Source organism: Nannospalax galili, unplaced genomic scaffold (genome assembly GCF_000622305.1).
Source record: "Nannospalax galili isolate Female #2095 unplaced genomic scaffold, S.galili_v1.0 scaffold1255, whole genome shotgun sequence".
Classification (NCBI taxonomy): Eukaryota; Metazoa; Chordata; class Mammalia; order Rodentia; family Spalacidae; genus Nannospalax; species Nannospalax galili.
In genome coordinates this window covers 1,616,812-1,638,735 of record NW_008336359.1, presented here as the reverse complement: position 1 = coordinate 1,638,735, position 21,924 = coordinate 1,616,812, and the positions used below count along the sequence as shown (strand labels likewise).

The 21,924-nt window shown below is 38.6% G+C and overlaps 1 protein-coding gene across 5 annotated transcripts in view; it reads left to right on the top strand.

Moving 5' to 3' along the window:
- The window catches only part of Ptbp3 (polypyrimidine tract binding protein 3), a 117,569-nt gene that overhangs the window by 86,708 nt on the left and 8,937 nt on the right, over positions 1-21,924 (top strand). For all 5 annotated transcript variants that reach the window (XM_017797629.2, XM_017797628.2, XM_029562528.1 and 2 more), the window contains 7 exons: positions 2,873-2,983; positions 5,077-5,251; positions 14,040-14,117; positions 16,579-16,718; positions 16,960-16,993; positions 18,794-18,886; positions 19,701-19,917. In XM_017797629.2, the coding sequence (XP_017653118.1) occupies positions 2,873-2,983; positions 5,077-5,251; positions 14,040-14,117; positions 16,579-16,718; positions 16,960-16,993; positions 18,794-18,886; positions 19,701-19,917 (848 nt within the window). The remainder of the gene's footprint in view (positions 1-2,872; positions 2,984-5,076; positions 5,252-14,039; positions 14,118-16,578; positions 16,719-16,959; positions 16,994-18,793; positions 18,887-19,700; positions 19,918-21,924) is intronic.

Here is a 21,924-nt window from a genome sequence, read left to right as displayed (position 1 = left end):
AATCACAAGGATGAGTATAGAAGTCTCAATCACTTGATATATTTTGAAAAACATAATAGACAGTTCTATAATTTTGATGTAAATAGTGTTTTTAAAATAAAGTCAGGCCAGGCGTGGTGATGCACGCCTTTAATCCCAGCACTTGGGTGGCAGAGGCAGGCAGATCTTTGTGAGTTCGAGGCCAGCCTGGTCTACATTGTGAGTTCCAGGACAGCTGGGACTAGAAGGAGATGAGCTTGTATAGGTAAACCCTGGCAAGATTATGCTGTCTACAAGCCTGGATTCTATTATGTAGATGATAGAAATGTAGTGAAGGATTTTTTTTTTTTTTTGGTCTTTTTGAGACAGGGTCTCCCTGTAGCCCCAGCTGTCCTGGAACTCACTGTATAGACCAGGCTGGCCTTGAACTCACAGAGACCCACCTGCCTCTGCCTCCCGAGTTGCCTGGGGTGAAGGATTTTAAGAAGGAAATTCAATCTGATTTATAACTTAGAATACTAGGCAGCCATGTGAAGGAGAGAAGTGACCATTATTAGCCCCTATCCCTTTTTTAGCTTTAAAAAAAGAAGTCTGGAGGCTAGAGAGATGGCTCAGTGGTTAAGAACATGGGCTGTTCTTGCAGAAGACCCAGTTTCTAATCCCAGCACCCACATGGCAGCTAACAACTGTCCATAACTCCAGTTCCAGGGGATCTGACAGCCTCTTCTGTTCTCTGCGGGCATTGCGTGACATGGGTGCACTTACCTACATGCAGGCAATACACACATACACATAAAAATAATAAATAAAATTTTTTTTTTTAAGTATAGGGACTGGAGAGATGGCTCACTGGTTAAGAGCACTGGCTATTCTTGCAGAGGACTTGGGTTTGGTTCCCAGCACCCACAGGGCAACTAACAACCATCCTTAACTCCAGTTCTAGGGGCTCTGACGCCCTATTCTGAACTCCTTGGGCATTGCATGACACAGATACACTTATATACATGCAGGCAATACACACATATGCATAAAATATAAAAAATGAAAAAACTTAAGTTTATTTTTGTGTATGTGTGTGCATGTCCATGTCATCTATGTGTGGAGGTCAGAGGACAACTCGCAGAAGTCATTTCTCTCCTTTCACCGTCTGGGTTCCAGGGATCAAACTCAGATCATCAAGCTTGACTGCATGCACCTTTACCCACTGAGCCATTCTACCAGCCTCCTTTCTTTTACTTTTTCTCTTTTTCAGCCTGGGCTTTGGGATTATTACTTTTGAGAATTTATTTATTTATTTATTTAGTCATTTAAAAGCTAGACCCCGGGGCTGTTGAGATAGCTCAGAGGTTAAGAGCACTGGCTGCTCTTACAGAGGACCCAGATTTGATTCCCAGCACCCACATGATGACTAACAGCTATCGCTAACTCCAGTTCCAGGGGAATCTGATCTCTTTCTTCTGACCTCCATGGGCATTGTATGACATGGGCATACTTATATACATGCAAGCAATAGATTCATACATGTAAAATAAAAATAATAAACATTTTTTGAGAAAAAAGCTAGACCAATTGCCTATTAAGATTAACGGTTAGGCCAGGTGTGGTGGCGCATGCCTTTAATCCCAGCACTTGGGAGGCAGAGGCAGGCCTGGTGAGTTCAAGGCCAGCCTGGTCTACATAGTGAGTTCCAGGACAGCTAGGGCTACAGGGAGACCCTGTATTAAAAAGACCCCCCCCCCCAAAAAAAAAAGATTAACGCTTAGTAATAGTAAAGTCTTACCAGCCTGAGCAGTGCTTACCCTTTTTATTTTCAGGAGCAGAGAGACAAATTTCTGACTCATTAAGATCCAAATATAAAATAAAATTCTGTTTTATGCTACCTAGTCTGTTAGAATTAGTTACTGGTAACCCTAGTCACGTGTCTTTGTAGTACTTAGGTGAACTAGTTTTGATAAGCTTAGTAACTAGATCTGTCAGGAAGATTTCTCCATACTCTTTTTCCTCTTCAGCAAGTCCTCCCTTGGCCACTTCCCTGCTCTTGCATTTGTACTCACCCTTTCTCTTTTATTGTTTTTCATAATACTTTTATATGACCAAACATCATTGCATCCTTTGGTTATTTATTGTCCCAATAAAGACAGATTTTTGTCTGTGTTGTTCACCTTTAACTTACCAGTGCTTAGAACAGTATTCTATACTTAATTAATTAATTGAACAGCTCTCATTTGAATATCTTGTTTCTATTCATAGAAACCTTCATAAGTAGCTGCTGACTCATAGGGTGAAGTAGTTGATCCATTTGACTTTCTCGTTTCCATTCATTCACCATTATTTCAGTCTGTCAGTTAATTACCGTGACCTCCTTCTATATTTGTGCAGTCCCATTTGTACGTGCTATAAAATTGATTTGTTAAATGTTTGAGTGCCTGTTGTGTACCAGGCACTATAATACATCCACGGTTTATCATAAGGCTTGTCTTAAGACATTTTTGTACCAAAAGTTTTAATGGAGAAAAAGAATTTTCATTTAATATATTAATAAGGCTCATAGCCTTGTGTGGTAGCACATGCTTAGAATTTTAGCACTTGGGAAGCTGAGGCAGGAGGAGTATGAATTTGAGGCCAGCCTGAGCTACTCAGTGAGAAATTGTTTCAGTAACTAAAACCATAGTGACCCAGATAATGGATCCCTCTAATCCTAGTACTAGGGAGGTAGAGGCAGAAGGATCAGGAGTTTAGGGCTAGCCTTGGCTACATAGTGAGTTTGAAGTTACATGGGGCCCTGCCTCAAAGAATCAGAAAAACAAAATGGGATTCATGAATGAAGATGTATTTATAAAGGTACATTGATTTAAGATTTTTCCTTAGATTTAATGTGAACTTTTTTTTCCAGATATTTTCTAAATTTGGCACGGTCTTGAAGATTATCACCTTTACAAAGAATAATCAATTTCAGGCCTTGCTTCAGTATGCTGACCCATTGAATGCACATTATGCCAAAATGGTAATTATGTTTTTTTATTTTTCAATGACTGTTAGTAATTCACTTTAGAGATAGTTGAAGGAGGCCATCACATCTTATTTGTTCCAGTTTATCTTTTAGGGTTTTTTTTTGCTGATGGTGTTTTTGTGGTTTTTCAGGGGAGGGGTTGCATTTTGATCATTGTTAATAGCATAGTTCCATGTGTTCCTTTTTTCTAAGCTAGAAATTATTACTTTCTTCATAGGAAATAACCAGTGCTATCAACTTCTCAGATCTCTGAGACTTATTCCTATTTGTCATGTTTAAAGTCTACACTTAAACATGGTACTCCTGATGAAACCTGACTGATAAAGCAGAATTTTGATGTTGTTCCTTCCTTTACTTGTATTCAGTCAACTTGAGATTGATTTATTTTTGTAACCACATTCAGCTCTCATTCCTGTTGAATTCTAAATTGGTAAAGACATTAAACCTTAAGAAGTAAGCTGCTATCAATTTATGTTGCCTTTTTTTTTTTTTTTTTTTTTTAAGTGCATGAGTCTTTGATTTGTTTTGATGAGCTAAAAATGTATTCAGGGGGCTGGAGAGATGTCTCAGCGGTTAAGAACACTGGTGGTTCTTGCAGAAGATCTGGGCTTGAATCCCAGCACCCACATGGCAGCTAACAACGGTCCTAACTCCAGTTCCAGGGGATCCAACAGCTCCTGTCCTCCATGGGCATTTCATGACGGGGGTGCACTTACCTACACACAGGCAGTACACACATACACATAAAATAAAAATAATAAATTAAAAAAAATTTTTTCTAAAGTTCCATTCAGAGCAGGGGGAGTGGGGGAGATTGCAGGGATGGGGGTGGGAGGCCACACACGCCTTTAGTCCCAGCACTCAGGAGGCAGAGGCAGGTGGATCTCTGTGTGGTCAAGGCCAGCCTGGTCTACATAGCAAGTACCAAGTCAGCTGGGGCTACAGGGAGACCCTTTCTCAAAAGGACCAAAAAAAATAAAAATAAAAAATGTTGGTTGTTTTAGACAGTTTCTTTGGAGAGCTGTTATAATTATATCTTGTATTGGTTTCTGAATCATTTTTTAGTTTCTGCTTAGAGATAGAGCCTAAAGTTTAACATACTTTGTTTCATGCATTTTGTGGCACTCAGGAATGTAGCCTTTATATTTCCTATACCATCTAGCTGCATATTTGTTTTATATTACTTTTGTGTATCATGCTTTGATTTCCTGTATGTATTTTAATAAGTTGAAGTCTTTATGGAAGCAACCACTAGCCACAAATAGCCCATTTTATTCTTTTTTTAAAATTTTTATTTATTTTATGTATATGAGTGTTATGCCTGTATGTAGGTAAGTGCACCCATGTCATGCCATGCCTGCGGAGGACCGAAGAGGCTGTCGGATACCCTGGAAATGAGTGTGGGTGCTGGGATTCGAACCTGGGTCTTCTGAGAGAATAGTCAGTGTTCTTAACCACTGAGCCATCTCTCCAGCCCCAATTCTTAAAAACAGAATTACTTATCTTTGGCCACAGCTGACTCCAAATTTCCTTCATTATTCAAAGTAACAAGTACAAAAGAAAAAATATGCAATAGAAAATATTTTTATGATCCGGGCGTGGTGGCGCATGCCTTTAATCCTAGCACTTGGGAGACAGAGGCAGGCGGATCTCTGTGATTTTCAAGGCTAGCCTGGTCTACATAGTGAGTTCCAGGACTTCACTGGGGCTTCAGGGAGACCCGGTCTCAAAAAGACCAAGAAAAATTTTTTTTGTTATGACTGACAAATATTGCAGTGATGTTTCATCTTAACCTATATAAATAATACTAAAATGAAGTTGAAATATGAAATTTACATCTTTAAACATATTTGCTGTAAGCAAAATAACCATAGTAATAGTGTTTCTATAGTATTGTAGAATAGTTTTCCAAGCTTATCTGTCTCTTCTCTCATTTGATCTGGCCAGTTATAATGAAGGTAGTAAACCTAGATCTTTCTCCTTTGCTCTTTGCTTAATACTGGATTGCCACTCTCTGTCAAGGTGGAGGCGACCTCAGTTTTCAGTGTGGTCTTGCCAAAACATCAGTCCTTTCTCATATGCTTCAGGCTCTGGATGGCCAGAATATCTATAATGCATGCTGCACTCTGCGTATTGACTTCTCCAAGCTCACCAGCCTTAATGTGAAATACAATAATGACAAAAGCAGAGACTTCACTCGCTTAGACCTTCCTACTGGTGACAGCCAGCCGTCTCTTGAAACCCCGATGGCTGCTGCTTTCGGTGAGTAGTTCTTTTTCAGTCACAGAGGAGATTTTCTGAAGTTACAAGTTTCATTTATTAATCTGTGTTGGCCTATTTCTTCTTGAGTTCTCTCCAAATTTCAAAAGGAAGGGAAGAATTGTGAAACATATGTGCCAATTAATTAAATCTTAATATATAAGGTATTCCTATTAGTTGAGAATCACAAATAAACCTAAAATTATGTTGTTCCAAATTATATTCTAACATTAACACATTAATATTACTCAAAAGCTTCTTACTTGCTTTCAATTAATTATTTCAGTGGTAACGTTGATTTTTAGTATGCAGGCTTACAATCAACAGAATTTTGCCACAAGTGCTCTTGGGAAACTTTTTTTTCTTTTAAATGTTTATATAAAGGCCAAAACAATGGGTGGCTGATTTTGGATATATCATTAGATTGATATGTACTACTTTTTAGCGTTACACCTCTTAAAAAAATGTGGTTTATTATTTAGGTAAAATACCGGTTTTTACCCTTGATTTATTTTCCTTTGCTAAATAAAATACCATAAGGTATTATTGACCCCTTTAGTAATATTTAACCCATACTCTTTTTTTTTTTTTTTTTTGGTCTTTTTGAGACAGGGTCTCCCTGTAGCTGCAGCTGGCCTGGATTCACTATGGGGAGACCAAGCTGGCCTCCAACTCACAGAGATCTGCCTGCCTCTACCTCCTGAGTACTGGGATTAAAGGCATGCACCACCACACCTGGCCACATACTCCTCTTTTTATAGATGAGAAAATTACAGGATTATAACAACTAACTTGTTATCCAGAATTTTCTAGAAAATAGTTTGTAACTATTTATTGTAAATTTTTTATGTTTATATGCTGATTTGGCAGAAAAGTCTTTGTTGTTATCATTTCAATAACAAAGAGATGGCTCAGCAGTTAAGAACACTGGTTGTTCTTGCAGAAGACCTGGGTTCAAATCCCAGAACCCACATGGCAGCTAACAACTGTCTGTAACTCCAGTTCCAGGGGATCCCACAGCCTCTTCTGTCCTCCACGGGCATCACACGACACAGGTGCACTTACCTACATGTAGGCAATACACGCATACACAGAAAATAAAATAAATAAGGGGCTGGAGAGATGGCTCAGCAGTTAAGAACACTGGTTGTTCTTGCAGAAGACCCGGGTTCAAATCCCAGCACCCACATGGCAGCTAACAACTGTGTCCGTAACTCCAGTTCCAGGGGATCCGATAGCCTCTTCTGACCTCTGTGGGCATTGCACTACACAGGTACACTTACCTACATGTAGGCAATACACACATACACATAAAATAAAAAACGCGCGCGTGTGCACACACACACACACACACACACACAGAATAGTGGATAAGGTGGCATATGCCTGCATTCTAAGTACTCCAGAGGCTGAGGCTAGAGGATCATGAGTTAGAGGTCATCCTGGGCTACCTAGTGAATTCAAGATCAGGTTTACTGATATAGACCCTGTCTCCAAAATAAAATTAAATAAAACAGCTGTGGTGGGGGGTGGCATAGGCCTTTAATCCCATCACTTGGGAGGCAGAGGCAGGTAGATCTCTGTGAGTTCAAGGCCAGCTACATAGCTAGTTTCAGGCCAGCTGGGGCTACAGGATAACCCTGTCTCAAAAACAACAACAAAAATTAAAACAGCTAAAACAATTAAAAAGAGGCTGAGCATAGTGTTGTACACTTTTAGTCCCAGCACTCAGGAGGTAGAGGCAGGCAGATCTCTGTGAGATTGAGGCCAGCCTAGTCTACCTAGCAAATTCCAGGCCAGCTGGAGGTATAGGGAGACCCTGTCTTAAAGAAAAGAGAAGAAAAAAGATGGACTAAGGATAATGTTCTTCTGGTGGCATGCTTGCTTAGCATTTGCTAAGCCCAAGATTTCAATCTTTGATACTGCAGAATAAATGAAGTTAGCTATTGTATTAGTTACTCTTCTGTTGCTATGTTAGAAACACATGACCAAGGAACTTACAAAAGGAACAGTTTATTTAGCTTACAGTTCCAAGGGGGCAAGAGTCCATCATGGCAGGGAGGCATGGTGGCAGAGGTGGCTGGAGTAGAAGCAGAAGCTAAGCTCTCACATCTCTAAGCAGGCACAAGAGGCAGAGTGACTGGTGATCTGCCAAGGCTTAAGACCGGTCTGTGCCCACCCCCAGTGACATCCTTCCACACCTTCCAGTGTGGCCACACCTGAGATCTCCCAAAACAGCTCCAATAGCTGGGGACAGAATGTCCGAATACCTGGAGCCCATGGGGGACAGTATCATTCAAACCACCACAGCTATGTGATTTAAATAGTTGTTTTTAAATTTTATTTATTTTGTGTTTGTGCAATCACATGACACTGTGCTTGTGGAAGTCAGTTTTCTCCTGCCATGTGGGTCTTGAGGATCAAACTGAGATTTTCAATTTTAGGGGCATGTGCCTGTTACCACCGAAACATCGTTTTTAAAAAATATATATTGGGGCTGGAGAGATGTCTCAGTGGGTAAGAGCACTGACTGCTCTTGCAGAGGACCTGGGTTCGATTCCCAGCACCCACATGGCAGCTACGAACCATTTTTAACTCCAGTTCCAGGGGAATCGAAGCCCTCTTCTGACCTTTGCAGCATTGCACAACATGGGTGCACTCACATACATGCAGGCAGTACACTCATACACATAAATTAAAATAAATATATATATATAAAATGGGGCTGGAGAAAGAGCTCAGCACATAAGAGCACTGACTGTTCTTGCAGAGGACCCGTTTTCTATTCCAGCACCCAACTGTCTGTAACTCCAGTTCCAGAGGCTCTGATACCCTCATCTGATCTCCATGGGCATTGCATAACACAGGTGCACTTGCAGATAATACACACATACACATAAAATAAAAATAATAAACTATTATAAAATATATATATATATGTGTGTGTGTGTGTTATTTGGTCTTTTTGAGACAGGGTCTCCCTGTAGCCCCAGCTGACCTGGAACTCAACTCACTATGTAGACCAGGCTGGAACTCACAGAGATCCTCCTGCCTCTGCCTCCCGAGTGCTGGGATTAAAGGCGTGCACCATCTTGCCCAGCCAAAAAAAATTTTTTTAATTTTTTAATTTTATGTCTATGAATGTATTGTCTACATGTATGTAAGTGCACCCATGTCCTGCAGTGCCTGTGGAGGTCAGACGAGGTCATTAGATGCCCTGGAACTGGAGTTACAAACTGTTGTCAGCCACCATGTGGGTGCTGGGACTCAAAGCTGGGTTCCATGCAAGAGCAATCAATGCTCTTAACCATTGAGCCATTTCTCCAGTCCCATACTGAGCCATCTTATAGGTCCACAAATTTGGGGGGAGGATGGTTTTCTAATTTAGTTTAGTTTTTATTTTTTAAATACTGTAGTATTTTTATTTTATGTGACTGAGTGAATTGCCTGCATGTATGTGAGTGTACCCATGTCATGCAATGCCGCAGAGGTCAGAAGAGGGTTTCAGATTCCCCTGGAACTGGAGTTAAGGACGATTCATAGCCGCCATGTGGGTGCTGGGAATTGAACCCAGGTCCTCTGCAAGAGCAGTCAGTGCTCTTACCTGCTGAGCCATCTCTCCAGCCCCGTTTTGTTTTATTTTTAATTTGTTTGGTAGTGGTTATGTTGATGGTGGTTTTGAGACAGGTTCTCCTCTGTGTAACCCTGACTAGCTCCTTTACTATGTAACCTAGACTGACCTTGAACTTAAATCTTCTCCCTCTGCCTCCCAAGTCTTAGAATTACAGGCATGTGCTGCTATGTCTGCCTGGTTGTATAAAGTAGTGAATTATAACAGACTGGAAATACAGGAAAATCTTCAACAAATGCTTTCTTTCTCCAAGTGAATCCTCCTATTGATCCTTACATCACACCACACTGGCAAATAATTTGAAATGGACTTTAGCCACATATATAAAACTTAAGACTGTACAGATTTCCAGAGGACACAGGAGAAAATCTTTCCAACCTGGAGGTATATAAAAGTTACCCAAACACAAAAAACATGAGTCACAAGAGGAAATGATTTGTCTTATTTACCCAACCAAAATTTAAATTGGAGGCTGGGAAAAGTAGCTCAGCTGTAGAGTGCTTGTCTATCTCATGTGAGGCCTGTGTTTCTACCCTTGGCATTGAAAAAGAAAAAGAATTCCACTGTTTGAAAAATACCAAGAATTGGAGCTGGAGAGATGGCTCAGCAGTTAAGAACACTGGTTGTTCTTGCAGAAGATCCGGCCTTGAATCCCAGCACCCACATGGTAGCTAACAACTGTCCAAAACTCCAGTTCTAGGGGATCCAACAGCCTCTTCTGACCTCCACTGGCATTGCATGACACCGGGCACTTATCAATATGTAGGCAGTACACTCATAACACATAAAATAAAAATAAAAAATTTTTTTGAACTCTCTTTATGTTTTTATTGGGTTCTGTTTTGAGTGCAACCACCACCTTAGAGCTTAATTCAAGCTTCATAAACAAACCAACTTGAGTAATAATATTTTTTAAAAAAGGAAAATACAAGCCAGGCATGGTAGTACACACCTTTAATCCCAGCACTCGGGAGACAGAGGCAGGCAGATCTCTGTAAGTTCAAGGCCAGCCTGGTCTACATAGTGAGTTCCAGGACAGCTGGAGTTACAGGGAGACCCTGTCTCATTAAAAAAAAAAAAAAAAAAAAAAAAAAAAAAAAAAATCAAGCCACAGACTTGAAGACAAATATTTTGCACACATTTTCCAGACAAATATTTATACCAAGGATAATAAGCTCATAACTTAATTACAAGGAAACAAGGACTCAATTTTAAAAAATGTTAAAAAAGCAATATATGAATGACAGTATGCACATGAAAAAATGCTCAGTTTCACTAATCTCAGAAATGTAAGATATGATTACATGTCCATTGGAATAGCTATAATTTAAGTTACTTATTCTACCAAGAATATGGCTCATCTTTGATTTCTATATTCTATTTGTGACAGTGTCAGATGATAAAACCACTTTGCAAAGAGTTTGGTAGTTCTTTAAAACATCAAATGAGGGGGCTGGGGAGATAGCCTAGTGGGTAAAGTATTCGCCACATGACTGGCAAATGAGAAGCAGGAGAACCTGAGTTTAATCACCAGTAAAAAGGCTGAGTGTGGTAGTGTATTTGGAATTCTAGAGCGGGGGAGGCAGAGGCAGGCAGATCCTTGGAGTTCACTGACCAGGCAGCTTAGCCTAGCCCTATCAGTGAGCTCCAGGTCCCAGTGAAAAACTGTCTCAGAAAACAAGGTGGATGTTTTCTGAGGAATACCTGTAGTTTACCTCTGGCTTAATGTGCACATGTACACACATACACATTCCCAAAGTTAAATGTGTACCTGTAATGTGACCTAACTATTGATCTGAATATTTATGTACCCCACAGAAAGAAAAGCTTATATTCACACAAGCACATAAAATGCAACCTACTCTATAGTGACTGAAAAGTCTCTGTTCTTGGAGACTAGTGTGGAGAGAGATGAATTACAAGGGGGTACATGATTTGTAGGAGTGATAGAAATACTTCTTATTTTCCTGATGATTGTTTCATTAACTTTAAATATAAAAACTCATCACATAGTACTTCTGAGGCATAGTGCTGAGGATTGAACCTAGGGCCTTACACAGGCAGATGGTGCACACTGAGCTTCCTCCCCAGCTGCCTCATACCTTTTATGTATGTATAGTTTATTGCATATGAATCAAATTATTTCACTTAATGCTAACCAACTCGCAAAGGTTCTCATTTTTTTCAGAGTTGGTGTCCCCATCCTTATATTGTACTATAAATTCCTGTACCATCTATGTCACATTTCATCTTTTTGACATCTCTTCTGGTACTCCTTCCTTTGTCCCCAGAACACTGACATTCCTTCTTTTCCTCAAGCATGCTGTGTATACTCTTTACAAATCATGCCATTGGTTCTTTGTTGTGCCTGGAGTGGTTTTCCCCTAGATTTTTCTCATGTAACCTTCTCTCAGTATTTCTGATGCACTATTCTTCTCACATAAAATTCACTTATTTTGTATGTTAACTGTTTTATAATTATTAAGCTTCACCAGGGGGCTGGAGAGATGGCTCAATGATTAAGAGCACTGACTACTCTTGCAGAGTTCCCGGGTTTGATTACCAGCACCCACATGGTGGCTAACAACTGTCGTTCAGTTCCAGGGGATCTGACACTTTTCTTCTGAGGTCCATGGGCAATACATGACATGGGTGCACTTACACACATGCAGACAATACACTCACACAAATTAAAAATAAAATAATAAAATATTTTTTAGAAAATAGATTCACCAGGACAGACGAGAAAGGGTATCTATTTGGTTTACTAATGTTTCTCATATCTGTCATGCATCAAATATGTTGAATGTTTGGTTTCTTTTTATTTTCCCACTGTTACTTTTTAAGTTTAATGGTTTCTATGAGAGCTTCATTTGAGTCATTTTAATTCCCTTTACCTCCCTCTAACTTACATCATTGATACTTTAAACAGTTTAATTTTAATGTATTTGTTATTGTTTTATGTTATCAATATTCATTTAGAATAAACCATTTATAATTTTATTTAGCCTTTCATTCTTGCAACTTGTACAGTCCTGGAAATGTACACATTCTAGCTGAAGGGCACACTTTAGTATGTCACTTGAGGAAGGCTGATGGTAACATATTGGAAATTTTTGTCAGAAATCTTTATTTTATCAATTTAAAAAGATATTTTTGATAAGCTTAAATTTCTATGTTGACAAATATTTTCAGTGTACATTCTATGGTATTCAGTTCTCATTGTTTTTCTGAGAAAGTTAGCTATCAGCAGAACAACTTTTTTCTTTTCCTCTTCTTTTTTTTGGAGACAGGGTCTCCCTAGAGCCCCAGAGCTGCAGAGCTGGCCTGGACAACTCGCTGTGTAAACCAGGCTAGCCTAGAACTCACAGAGATCTTCCTGCCTCTGCTTCCTGAGTGCTGGAACTAAAGGTGTCTGCCACCATGCCTGACCCATTGGTTTTGGATTTTTAACAGTTGTTTGTTTTATATTTAGTTTTCTTATTTGGTTCTTTTAAAGAAAGTTTTCCTGACCCTAGAAGAGTTTTTATTGTTGTTGATTTGGTTTTAGAGTTCTTTGGCTTGCTCACATCTTTAAACATACATTTAAGCTTTCTATTAATTCCAGTGTCCCTAAAATCTTTATAGTTGTCTTCTTGTTTAAATGGTACTGTCTTTTTAAAAAAAAAAAAAAAAACCTTCTGATGGGTTACTCATTTTTATCTGGATAATTCATTATGAGAGTTGTTTGAGGTTTTCAAGGGGAAGTGAAAGCCTACAACATTAAAATCTTCTAGGATCATTTCAACCTAAATCCACAGCTTGATTAATATTTCCTTGGATTCTGAAGAAATGTGAATTTGGACTGCAGATTTCCATGAGAGCTTCCATTTGGTTAGGATTTTTCAGGGACTTTTCTCCTCTGTTAGATACAGAGGAGCCTTAAGTCTTTTGAGGACAAAAAGTAGGTAGGTGGATAGGCTTTGTTAGGCTTATACTAATAGATAAGTGCACTGTACTTTATCCTCTAAATATGCTCATTTCCCTATCACCAAAAACCTCAACCTTCCTTTTTTATTTTTGCACTTTGATTTCTTACTCACTGTTTCTCAAAAACTGTAATTTCCTTTTTCATTTCTTCTGCAACCTCAGTTGAAAGACCTCCTCTTCTGAAATCCTAATCCTTAGAATTCTAAGGGTCGCTTTTTCCTCCTACTATTTCCAAAGTTATTGTCCCTTTTTTCCCTCCCCTGTAGGATATTTTCCCCTTAATTTTAGCTCTTATCATTTTTTGTTTTGTTCCCTTTTTAGTGGAGCTCTCATCTGTAGGGCATCTGTGTCTACTTCAACATAGATAATTACAAGTCGGTATGCTTTTTTATAATTATTTTGAGTTTGCCTTGCTGTTTCCATATATGGGTATTTCCAGTTGAATGTCTTTCAGTTACCTCAAACTTGATATGTTCCAAACCAAATTTATTACTTTTCCACTAGAGCTGACTTCTCTCAGGCTTCTTAAAGGGAAGAACAGCATTTGTCTACTGTCTAAAATATACAACACTGTGCTTCAAAATTGTATAATGTCTAACTCAAGTTTTCCCTTATTTTCCAAAGAAAACTTTTCAAACTATCATAGTGAATCCTGTATTTACTACTCCTTAGTCCACTTTTATTTGTACTACTAGAGGACCCTCAGTAATTCATAACTTGTATTTTGTGAAGACAAAGATCTTATATCATGTTTGTTTAAACAGGATCACACTGTGCAATCCAGACTGACCTTAAATTCATGATCCTCCAGCTACAGTGCTGGAATTATGATGTATACCACAGTGTCTAACTTCTTTCTTTTTTTCAGCACAGTACCCCTTAGATACAGTACAGTTTCACACATATTTGATGGTTTTTCACATAGAAAAACTGCTCTAAATAGAGCCAGAATCTCAGCTTATTCCAGACCTTATTAATAGCTGAGCTCTGCTCTTTATCCTTGAACCCAGTTGAAAGAGCTCAGCCTCTGAGTTATCAGGGCCTTTTGTACTTTAGGGACCACCACTTGAAAACTATTCCACAACAATTCTGTTTAACTTATGATTTATTCTTATATAGCCATTTTATACTGCTTTGATGAGCATATTTATAGAAGGTAGTGTATTTATTGTAGCTTCTCTTTCTTACCAGGTGCACCAGGTATAATTTCCTCACCATATGCCGGGGCTGCTGGATTTGCCCCAGCCATTGGATTTCCTCAAGCTACAGGTGAATCTTTTCAGGTTGAATTTGAAATGATTTTTTTAAATAGAGTGTGTTTTGTTTTCTTGTTTTTTAAGGAGTTTACTGAAATTTGAGTCATTTTAAATGAAAGCATTAGGTATAACAACTGTAGAGGTAACTTGAGTGCATTACATCCTTATCTTTACACAGCTACCTTAGTGAACTCCAATAATTCCATTGCATGTTTGGAATGAATTGCTGTCTTTATTTAAGTTTATTACATATTGAACAGACTTGCTTTATTCATCTTTGTCTTCCATGCCTTTGTAGGGCAATATAGTAAGTAATATTTACTATTCAGCATCTTTGGAACACATTTTATCATTAATGAGTTCGGAAGATCACCATAGAAGGGTATTCATATCATTTACTTTAAGGGAAGCATTTAATTTCTAATTCATGAATATAACTGTGTTTTACGTGGTAGCATAGTTTCCTATCTGGTAATAATCTTTCTATCCTTATCTTCTAGTTCTGGGAGTTTCACCTAGTGTCTCTCCATTGGGGAACTCAAAAGGAGATAGGGATTTTAAGATTGAGGTTTAAGAGTTAGTTGTTTTGTGGTTTTAAATGTATTTTAAGTGACTGCTCTAGATAATCTTTTTTAGCGAAATAAACAAGTAGAAACATAGGTTTTACCTGTTTGAATCTCTGAAAGTTTAATTCTTGTGCATTTGGAATTGATAAATGTCTTCCTTTGTTTTAGGTACTTCTTTTAGATGCTGAATATTATAAAACACAATAATAGATATTAAGAAGGATTAAAATTCAGTAAAGAAGGATCCTAATTTGATAAGAGTATTTGGTTTTGTTTTGAGACAGGGTCTCTCTGTAGCCCCAGTTGGCCTCTCATCTCACAAATCTGCCTGCCTCTGCCTTCTGGGTGCTGGGACTAAAGCTGTATGCCACCACACCCGGCTAGTATAAAGAATTTTGGGGGGGGTGTCTTTTTGAGACAGGGTCTCCCTGTAGCCCCAGCTGTCCTGGAACTCACTATGTAGACCAGGCTGACCTTGAACTCACAGAGATACCCCTGCCTCTGCCTCCCAAGTGCTGGGATTAAAGGCGTGTGCCACCATGCCTGACCCTGGTGTAAAGAATTTTAAGTGGAAAAAAATCAATGAATTGAGGCTGGGGATGTAGTAGAGTGCTCGCCTGGCATAATGCAAGGCATATGTTTGCCTGTAAATATACATGTGCACTAATTGTGTACAGTACCTGTAGACGCCAAATGAGGGTGTTGGTTTCCCTGGAGCTGGAGTTACAGATGATTGTGAGTTCTATGTAGATGCTGGGACTTGAACCTGGGTCCTTTTCAGCACCTCTTCACTGCACCATTTTCCTAGCTTCCATACTTACCTTTTAAGCAAAGAAAGAAATAGTGGAACTTAAAGTGTTGCTTTAAATATAATGTCAATATACAGTATTATAGGACTTTCAGTCGTTCAAGAATATCTAGGGCAGAAGTCTAAAAAATTATTACAAAATAAGATAATTTGTTTTTGATAATAATGTGTATATAGCAATTTACAAGGTTAAAAATAGTTTTCCAAGACATATAAACTATAATGTAGTACCCAGCATGCATGTTTGTGGCTTCTGCTGAATGATTTTTAAAAATACTGGATTTTGCTGGGCATAGTGGTACACACCTTTAGTCCCACCACTCGAGAGGCAGAGGTGGGAGGAGCCCTGTGAATTTGAGGCCAGCCTGGTCTACATTGCAAGTTCCAGGCCAGATGGGGCTGTAGGGAGACCCTGTCTCAAAAAGACAAATAATATGCCGGACGTGGTGGCGCACACCTTTAAACCCAGCACTCCGGGAGGCACAGGCAGGCGAATCCTCTGTGAGTTCGAGGCCAGCCTGGTCTACAGAGCAAGGTCCAGGCAGCTGGGGTTACAAGGAGACCCTGTCTCAAAAAGACCAAAAAAATAAAAAATAAAATAAGACAACACATCATACAAAAATATATTTTTTGGGAAGAAGGAAATCAGTGAGATGGTGGAGAGAGGATAAGAGAGGGTGATGGAAGGGGGTGAGTACATTATCTGTGTGTATGAAAGTGACATAATGAAACTCATTATTTTGTACAATTGATATATACCAAATCATATGTATATTATTTTATTTATGGTCAATCTGAAAATTGCATCCACTTGATATAAAGATGCTATTCAGAAATTGGTTATAGTTAATAAATCTTCTGAGAAACTTAACAGCTTTTTTAAAGACCAATGAGTCCTGTTACTCTGCAAAAGCACAGTATGAAATGGTATTACAGATTATGTCAACAAATAAGGAACTCAGCTTCCAGACAAGGGAAGAAAGTTGGCCTTTGATGTCTTTTATGATAATCTTGACACATTTTGTTATGTTACTTAAGTTCTGTCAAAAGTTAGTCTCCACATAGCTAGAATATATGAAATACTTTTGGTATTTTTAAAGGTCTTTCTGTCCCAACTGTTCCTGGAGCCCTTGGTCCTCTCACACTCACCTCCTCTGCTGTAACTGGAAGGATGGCCATTCCCGGGGCAAGTGGTATACCAGGAAATTCTGTTCTTCTTGTCACCAACCTCAATCCTGATGTGAGTTAAGAAGTGTTCTACATGGTCTTTCAGGGGTGCTGTAGTAGCTTCTTGACCTATGGCTGTAGTGAAATCCTAAAGGTTGTTTTCAGGATTTTTATTAGAATTTATCAACATTATACATAGAAACATAAAGCAATGCTTTGAACAGAATCAGCTGTCTATTATGTTGTAAATAAACTTATTTTTACATTGTATTTTATTTAGCTAAGATACTTATATTATATATTATCCTTTTCAGTTTATCACACCACATGGGCTTTTTATTCTGTTTGGTAAGTTCATTTTTATTGTTTTCAGTGTTATTTGTAGATGTGAAATGAGCACATTTGATTCACTTAGTAATATTTGCTGATTACTTTCATATTCCTAGTAATATGTTTGACACTGAAGATATTACAGTGAATAAGACTTAGTAGGTAATTAGAATAAAGATTATAATCAGGGAAATAAAGGTTATAAATGGGAGTATAAAGCAGGGACCCCTTATTTCACTGACTTGTGAAAAATGAGGATTAGCCAACTGAGTAGACACAATGAATATCTGTTCACAGAGAGCAGTGAGAGATTTCCTAGTACCTGGCAGTGACCAAAGCCCAACAGAGAGTATTAATAGACATGTTGAAGCCAGACAGATGGACTGGGGCAAAGTCATGAAGGAATGGAACGCATATCATCAGGCTTGCTCAGCATTTTTAGCAAATGTACACAATTTCCCAACATGTAGAATTATGTCCAGTTTTAGAATTATTTCAACTAAAAGAAATACCTTATGTGCCTTTGTAGTGACACCAAACAAACTTGCAAATAGTGATACATTTTGTAATTTTTTCTAATATAATCTTGTAACTTTGTATGACTTTTCTGTTCAAAGCATGTGTCTTTCTAAAAGTAAAATTCTCTTTCTAAAAGTAAAATTCTCTCTTGTTAAAAAAATCTTTTGTGCTTTAAAGAGAAAATTGTATCTATTTAGGTTTGTTTTTTTAATTTTTACAAAAGCTTTATTGAGAATTTTAGTTTTTTAATGAATGTCTACTTCAGCCTCTTGTCATTGCTTGATAAAGAATACTTGACTTTTTCTTTTAAAATTTTCAAATTTATTTCTAGGTCAAAATTTGTCTTTTTAGGTGCTAGTAACCAGCTCTGTTTGCTGGAAACTGTCCTAGCCATTGCCCTTCTGCATTGGAAAGTGTGTAATAATGCTACTGTTCAGAGATTTCTTTTCCTCTTTTTTCTTTCTGATTTTTTGAGACGGGGTCTCGCTGTAGACCTAGTTGCCCTTGACCTCACATAGAGACTAGCATGCCTCTGCCTCCTGAGTGCTGGGATTAAAGGCATGCACTACCACATCTAACCCAGAGATCTTATTTTTATAATATGAATGTTATCTAGCCTTCAGTATATAAACTGCAATATAATACACTGACAGAGAAAAATGAGAAAATGCTTTTTATATTGTAGAATCTCCTGCCTTTAATTTTTATGTAGTAAAAATTTGTAAAATGAAATTTTTTTGTGTTGTTTTTTATTTTCTTCCCACACCCTGTTTAGTAATTTTTGCCTGTTCTCTGAGATGTAGGACCCACTTTGGGGAAAACACAAATAATGGAAAAATTTTGTGTAATGAGATCAGTTAGAAGGGTGTTAGGGTAGTCCTCACAAGAAATGGGAACAGTAGCTATAATGGTAGTAAGGATGGAAGAAGTGCACCATTGGGAGAGATGCTTCAACCGTAAAATGCAAAGGTACAGATGACTGGATGACTTAAGGAAAGACAGATTTCAGAAGGTGGTAGTGTCTGGCAGGAGCAGCTGTGTGAACAGTGCTACCATTTATCTTTATCTGGGGTTGCTCAACACTAGAAGTAGGAAGAGGTGAGGGGGCATGAGTCCATTGGGGACATACTAAAATTTGATGTGTTTATGGGACATCTGTGACAAATGAATAAGTTAATAGCTATGAAACTTAAGAGAGTGTCTGAAATTGCCATAGGATGGTAAATAGTAGGGAAAACCTATAAATACAATTTAAAACTATAGCTGTAGGCCTTAAACATGTTTTGTTTTGTTTATTAGGAGTGTATGGTGATGTACATCGAGTGAAGATTATGTTTAATAAGAAAGAAAATGCCTTGGTGCAAATGGCGGATGCAAATCAAGCTCAGCTAGGTACTAATATTGATGGTGGTGGTGATGACCTACTCCTTTTGTATTTAAATTTTACAAAATAAACAAATGCAAGTAGGAACATAATTTTGCAAGAGTGCTTGCTTCAGGTGTTGTTTTCATCATGGTTTGCACCTGCTCTAGTTTAGGAGCTGAAGTTCACTCAAAAATACTTGGTCACTGAAGGCAGAGGCAGGTGGATGGATGTCTGAGTTCAAGGCCAGCATGGTTTACGTAGTGAGTTCCAGGCCAGCTGGGGCTACAGGGAGACCCTGTCTCAAAAAGACCAAAAAAAAAAAAAAAAAAAAAAAAAGAAAGGCCAAAATAGATGCATGATCTAAAAAGAAACCAGACATTTATTTTGGAAATTAGGTTTTCTAGAACTGTTGAGTAATTTAAAAGTTTTGGCAAATTTTCCAATAGTGGTAAAAGATTGCAGCATTTTGTGGCCTCACTGATCAGCAGCTACTAAAATACTACTGCTCAGATTTCTTAAGAAAATGTTTTGGTTAAGAGACTACTGTATATTCAATAACTGTTCCTTGAGGGCTTTTTACATTTCAAGTACTCTGGAACTTCTTAGTACTCTGCTCAAAAGGTGGTTACTTTTGTTCAATTAGGCTTTTAAAATTGCTTTTGTTATAATAAATGACGTTATTTAATACATTTCCCTATGAGCTTTTGAATTTAAAACCTTTTGACCCTAAAACTGATTATACTATTAAGTGACTCAATGAAAAAAAAATTATGGTAACTTAGATATTAGTGATAACCTCTTTCGATATTCTGTTTCCTTCTTTTCTTCTATACACTATAGCAATGAACCATCTAAGTGGCCAAAGACTTTATGGAAAAGTACTTCGTGCTACACTGTCTAAACACCAATCTGTTCAGCTTCCTAGAGAAGGACAGGAAGATCAAGGACTAACCAAGGATTTCAGCAACAGTCCTTTGCATCGCTTTAAAAAGCCTGGCTCTAAAAACTTCCAGAATATCTTTCCACCATCAGCCACTCTGCATCTTTCCAACATTCCGTATGTACCTAATAAGTTACTTAGGTGATTACTAATATACAGTATGTAGTTTGGGCAAGGTAAAAACTCTGAAGTTGTTCTAACTTAAGTGTTTTAGTCAACAGTTTCTTGTAATGTTTCTTTTTGCTGTGAGGAGGTGGTCATATCTCCAGTCATACTTGCCAAAAGTGAAAATTATCAGTGTTTGAGAATCTCAAGATACAGAATGCCAGTAGTTGGCTTTCTGTTTTAAGAAGGCATAAAAATCAGTGTATTAGGTATAGGCAAAAATATTCCATTGATGCATATTTGTCCATTCCTTTGTGGGAAGTAACAACTCTTCTGTGACATGAGAAAATGACATGAAATATAAATTTGATATAAAGCCTCTGTACTCATTTATATAATACTGTCTAATTTGAGCCACAGTAGCAAAATTGAGTACTTGCAACAGAGATACAGTTCATGCAGTGTAAGATATTTAGTCTCTGACACCAAAGAAAACATTTGTTCTAATTTTTGAAATTCTTAATCTATAAAAATGGCAAATTTTGTATATTTTTAACTGATACATGAAGGGGTAAGCTTTGGAAGGAGTGCTGAAAGTTGTGGGAGTGTATATTTATGTATTTGTGTAGCGTTTAAAAAGTAAGGAATGGGGGCTGTAGAGATGGCTCAGCAGTTAAGAACACTGGTTGTTCTTGCAAAAGACTTGGGTTCGAATCCTAGCACCCACATGACAGCTAACAACTGTTGATAACTCCAGTCCCAGGGGATCTGACAGCCTCTTCTGACCACCATGGGCATTGCACAACATGGGTGCACTTACCTACATGCAGGGAATACATACATAACACATAAAATAAAAATAATAAATTTCTTTCTTTCTTTCTTTTTTTAATTCTATGTGTATGAGTGTATTGCCAGGTCAGAAGAGGGCTTTGGATTTCCCTGGAACTGGAGTTAAGGATGGTTCCATAGCCACCATGTGGGTGCTGGGAATCAAACCCACGTCGTCTGGAAGAGCAGTCAGTGCTTTTAACCGCTGAGTCATCTCTCCAGCCCAAATAGTAAATTTTTAAAATTTAATAATTTAAAAAAAAAAAAGTCTCCCTGACCCACAGGCCTCTCTCCAGGGTTAGTTGATCATGCCCTCCATACCTTGACTCCCCCAGACTCATTCACCCTCTCATCTATCCCAACTGTCTCTCCTCCTAGCCTGGGTCCTGTCCCATTCCTTGTCTTTGCCCCCCAGACACCTGGGGAACCACCATTGCTTCCTGATCCTTTGCATCCAAGCTAGCACAGTTCATTTGCATGTACAAGGAGCACTCTGGGTCTGGCCCCACCCTCACCTACGCCTACTTCCCTGGGCCTGCATGACCCGCCAGCCTCTTTCCTGGACACCAGGGCTGACCTTTCCTCTTTCTGATCCTTTGCATCCAGACCAACCCAGCTCCTCAGTGCAGTCCCCAGGGGCCTGTGGGGCCGCCTTCTGCCCCCATCTTCCTTTGCATCTCTGGGTGGCATGGTCACCAGCTGCCCTAGACTAGAATCTTTCCTGGGCTGGGCTCCCAGGCCAGTCCAACCCCCAAATTCCTGAGGCCAAAATCTATCCTTGAAGGATCCAGACCTTAGGAGAAAGCCTGAGAGCATCTGATCCTCCTCTGACTTGGGCCTCCATGGGAACTCCTGAAGACAAAAGCAATCTGGCAACTCCAATATAAAATCAAAAGAGAGAACTAGAAGCTTAGAGGAACCAGCTTTTCATGCCCCAAAAGCAAACCACAAAGACACATAAAGTTTACAAAAAGAAGCAGCCCTAAACTTGAAGGCTTGAGTCTCACACAAGAATCAGAAACTACAAAGGAAATTCACATGTCAAAATCACAGAGAAAAAATAACAACATGGAAAACCAAAATAACATATTCCCACCAAATACCAATAGTCCTCTACAGGAGTCCAGCCAGAATCCCCTAGAGATAATGCAGGACATGGAACTCAAAAGAACAATTATAAACATGATA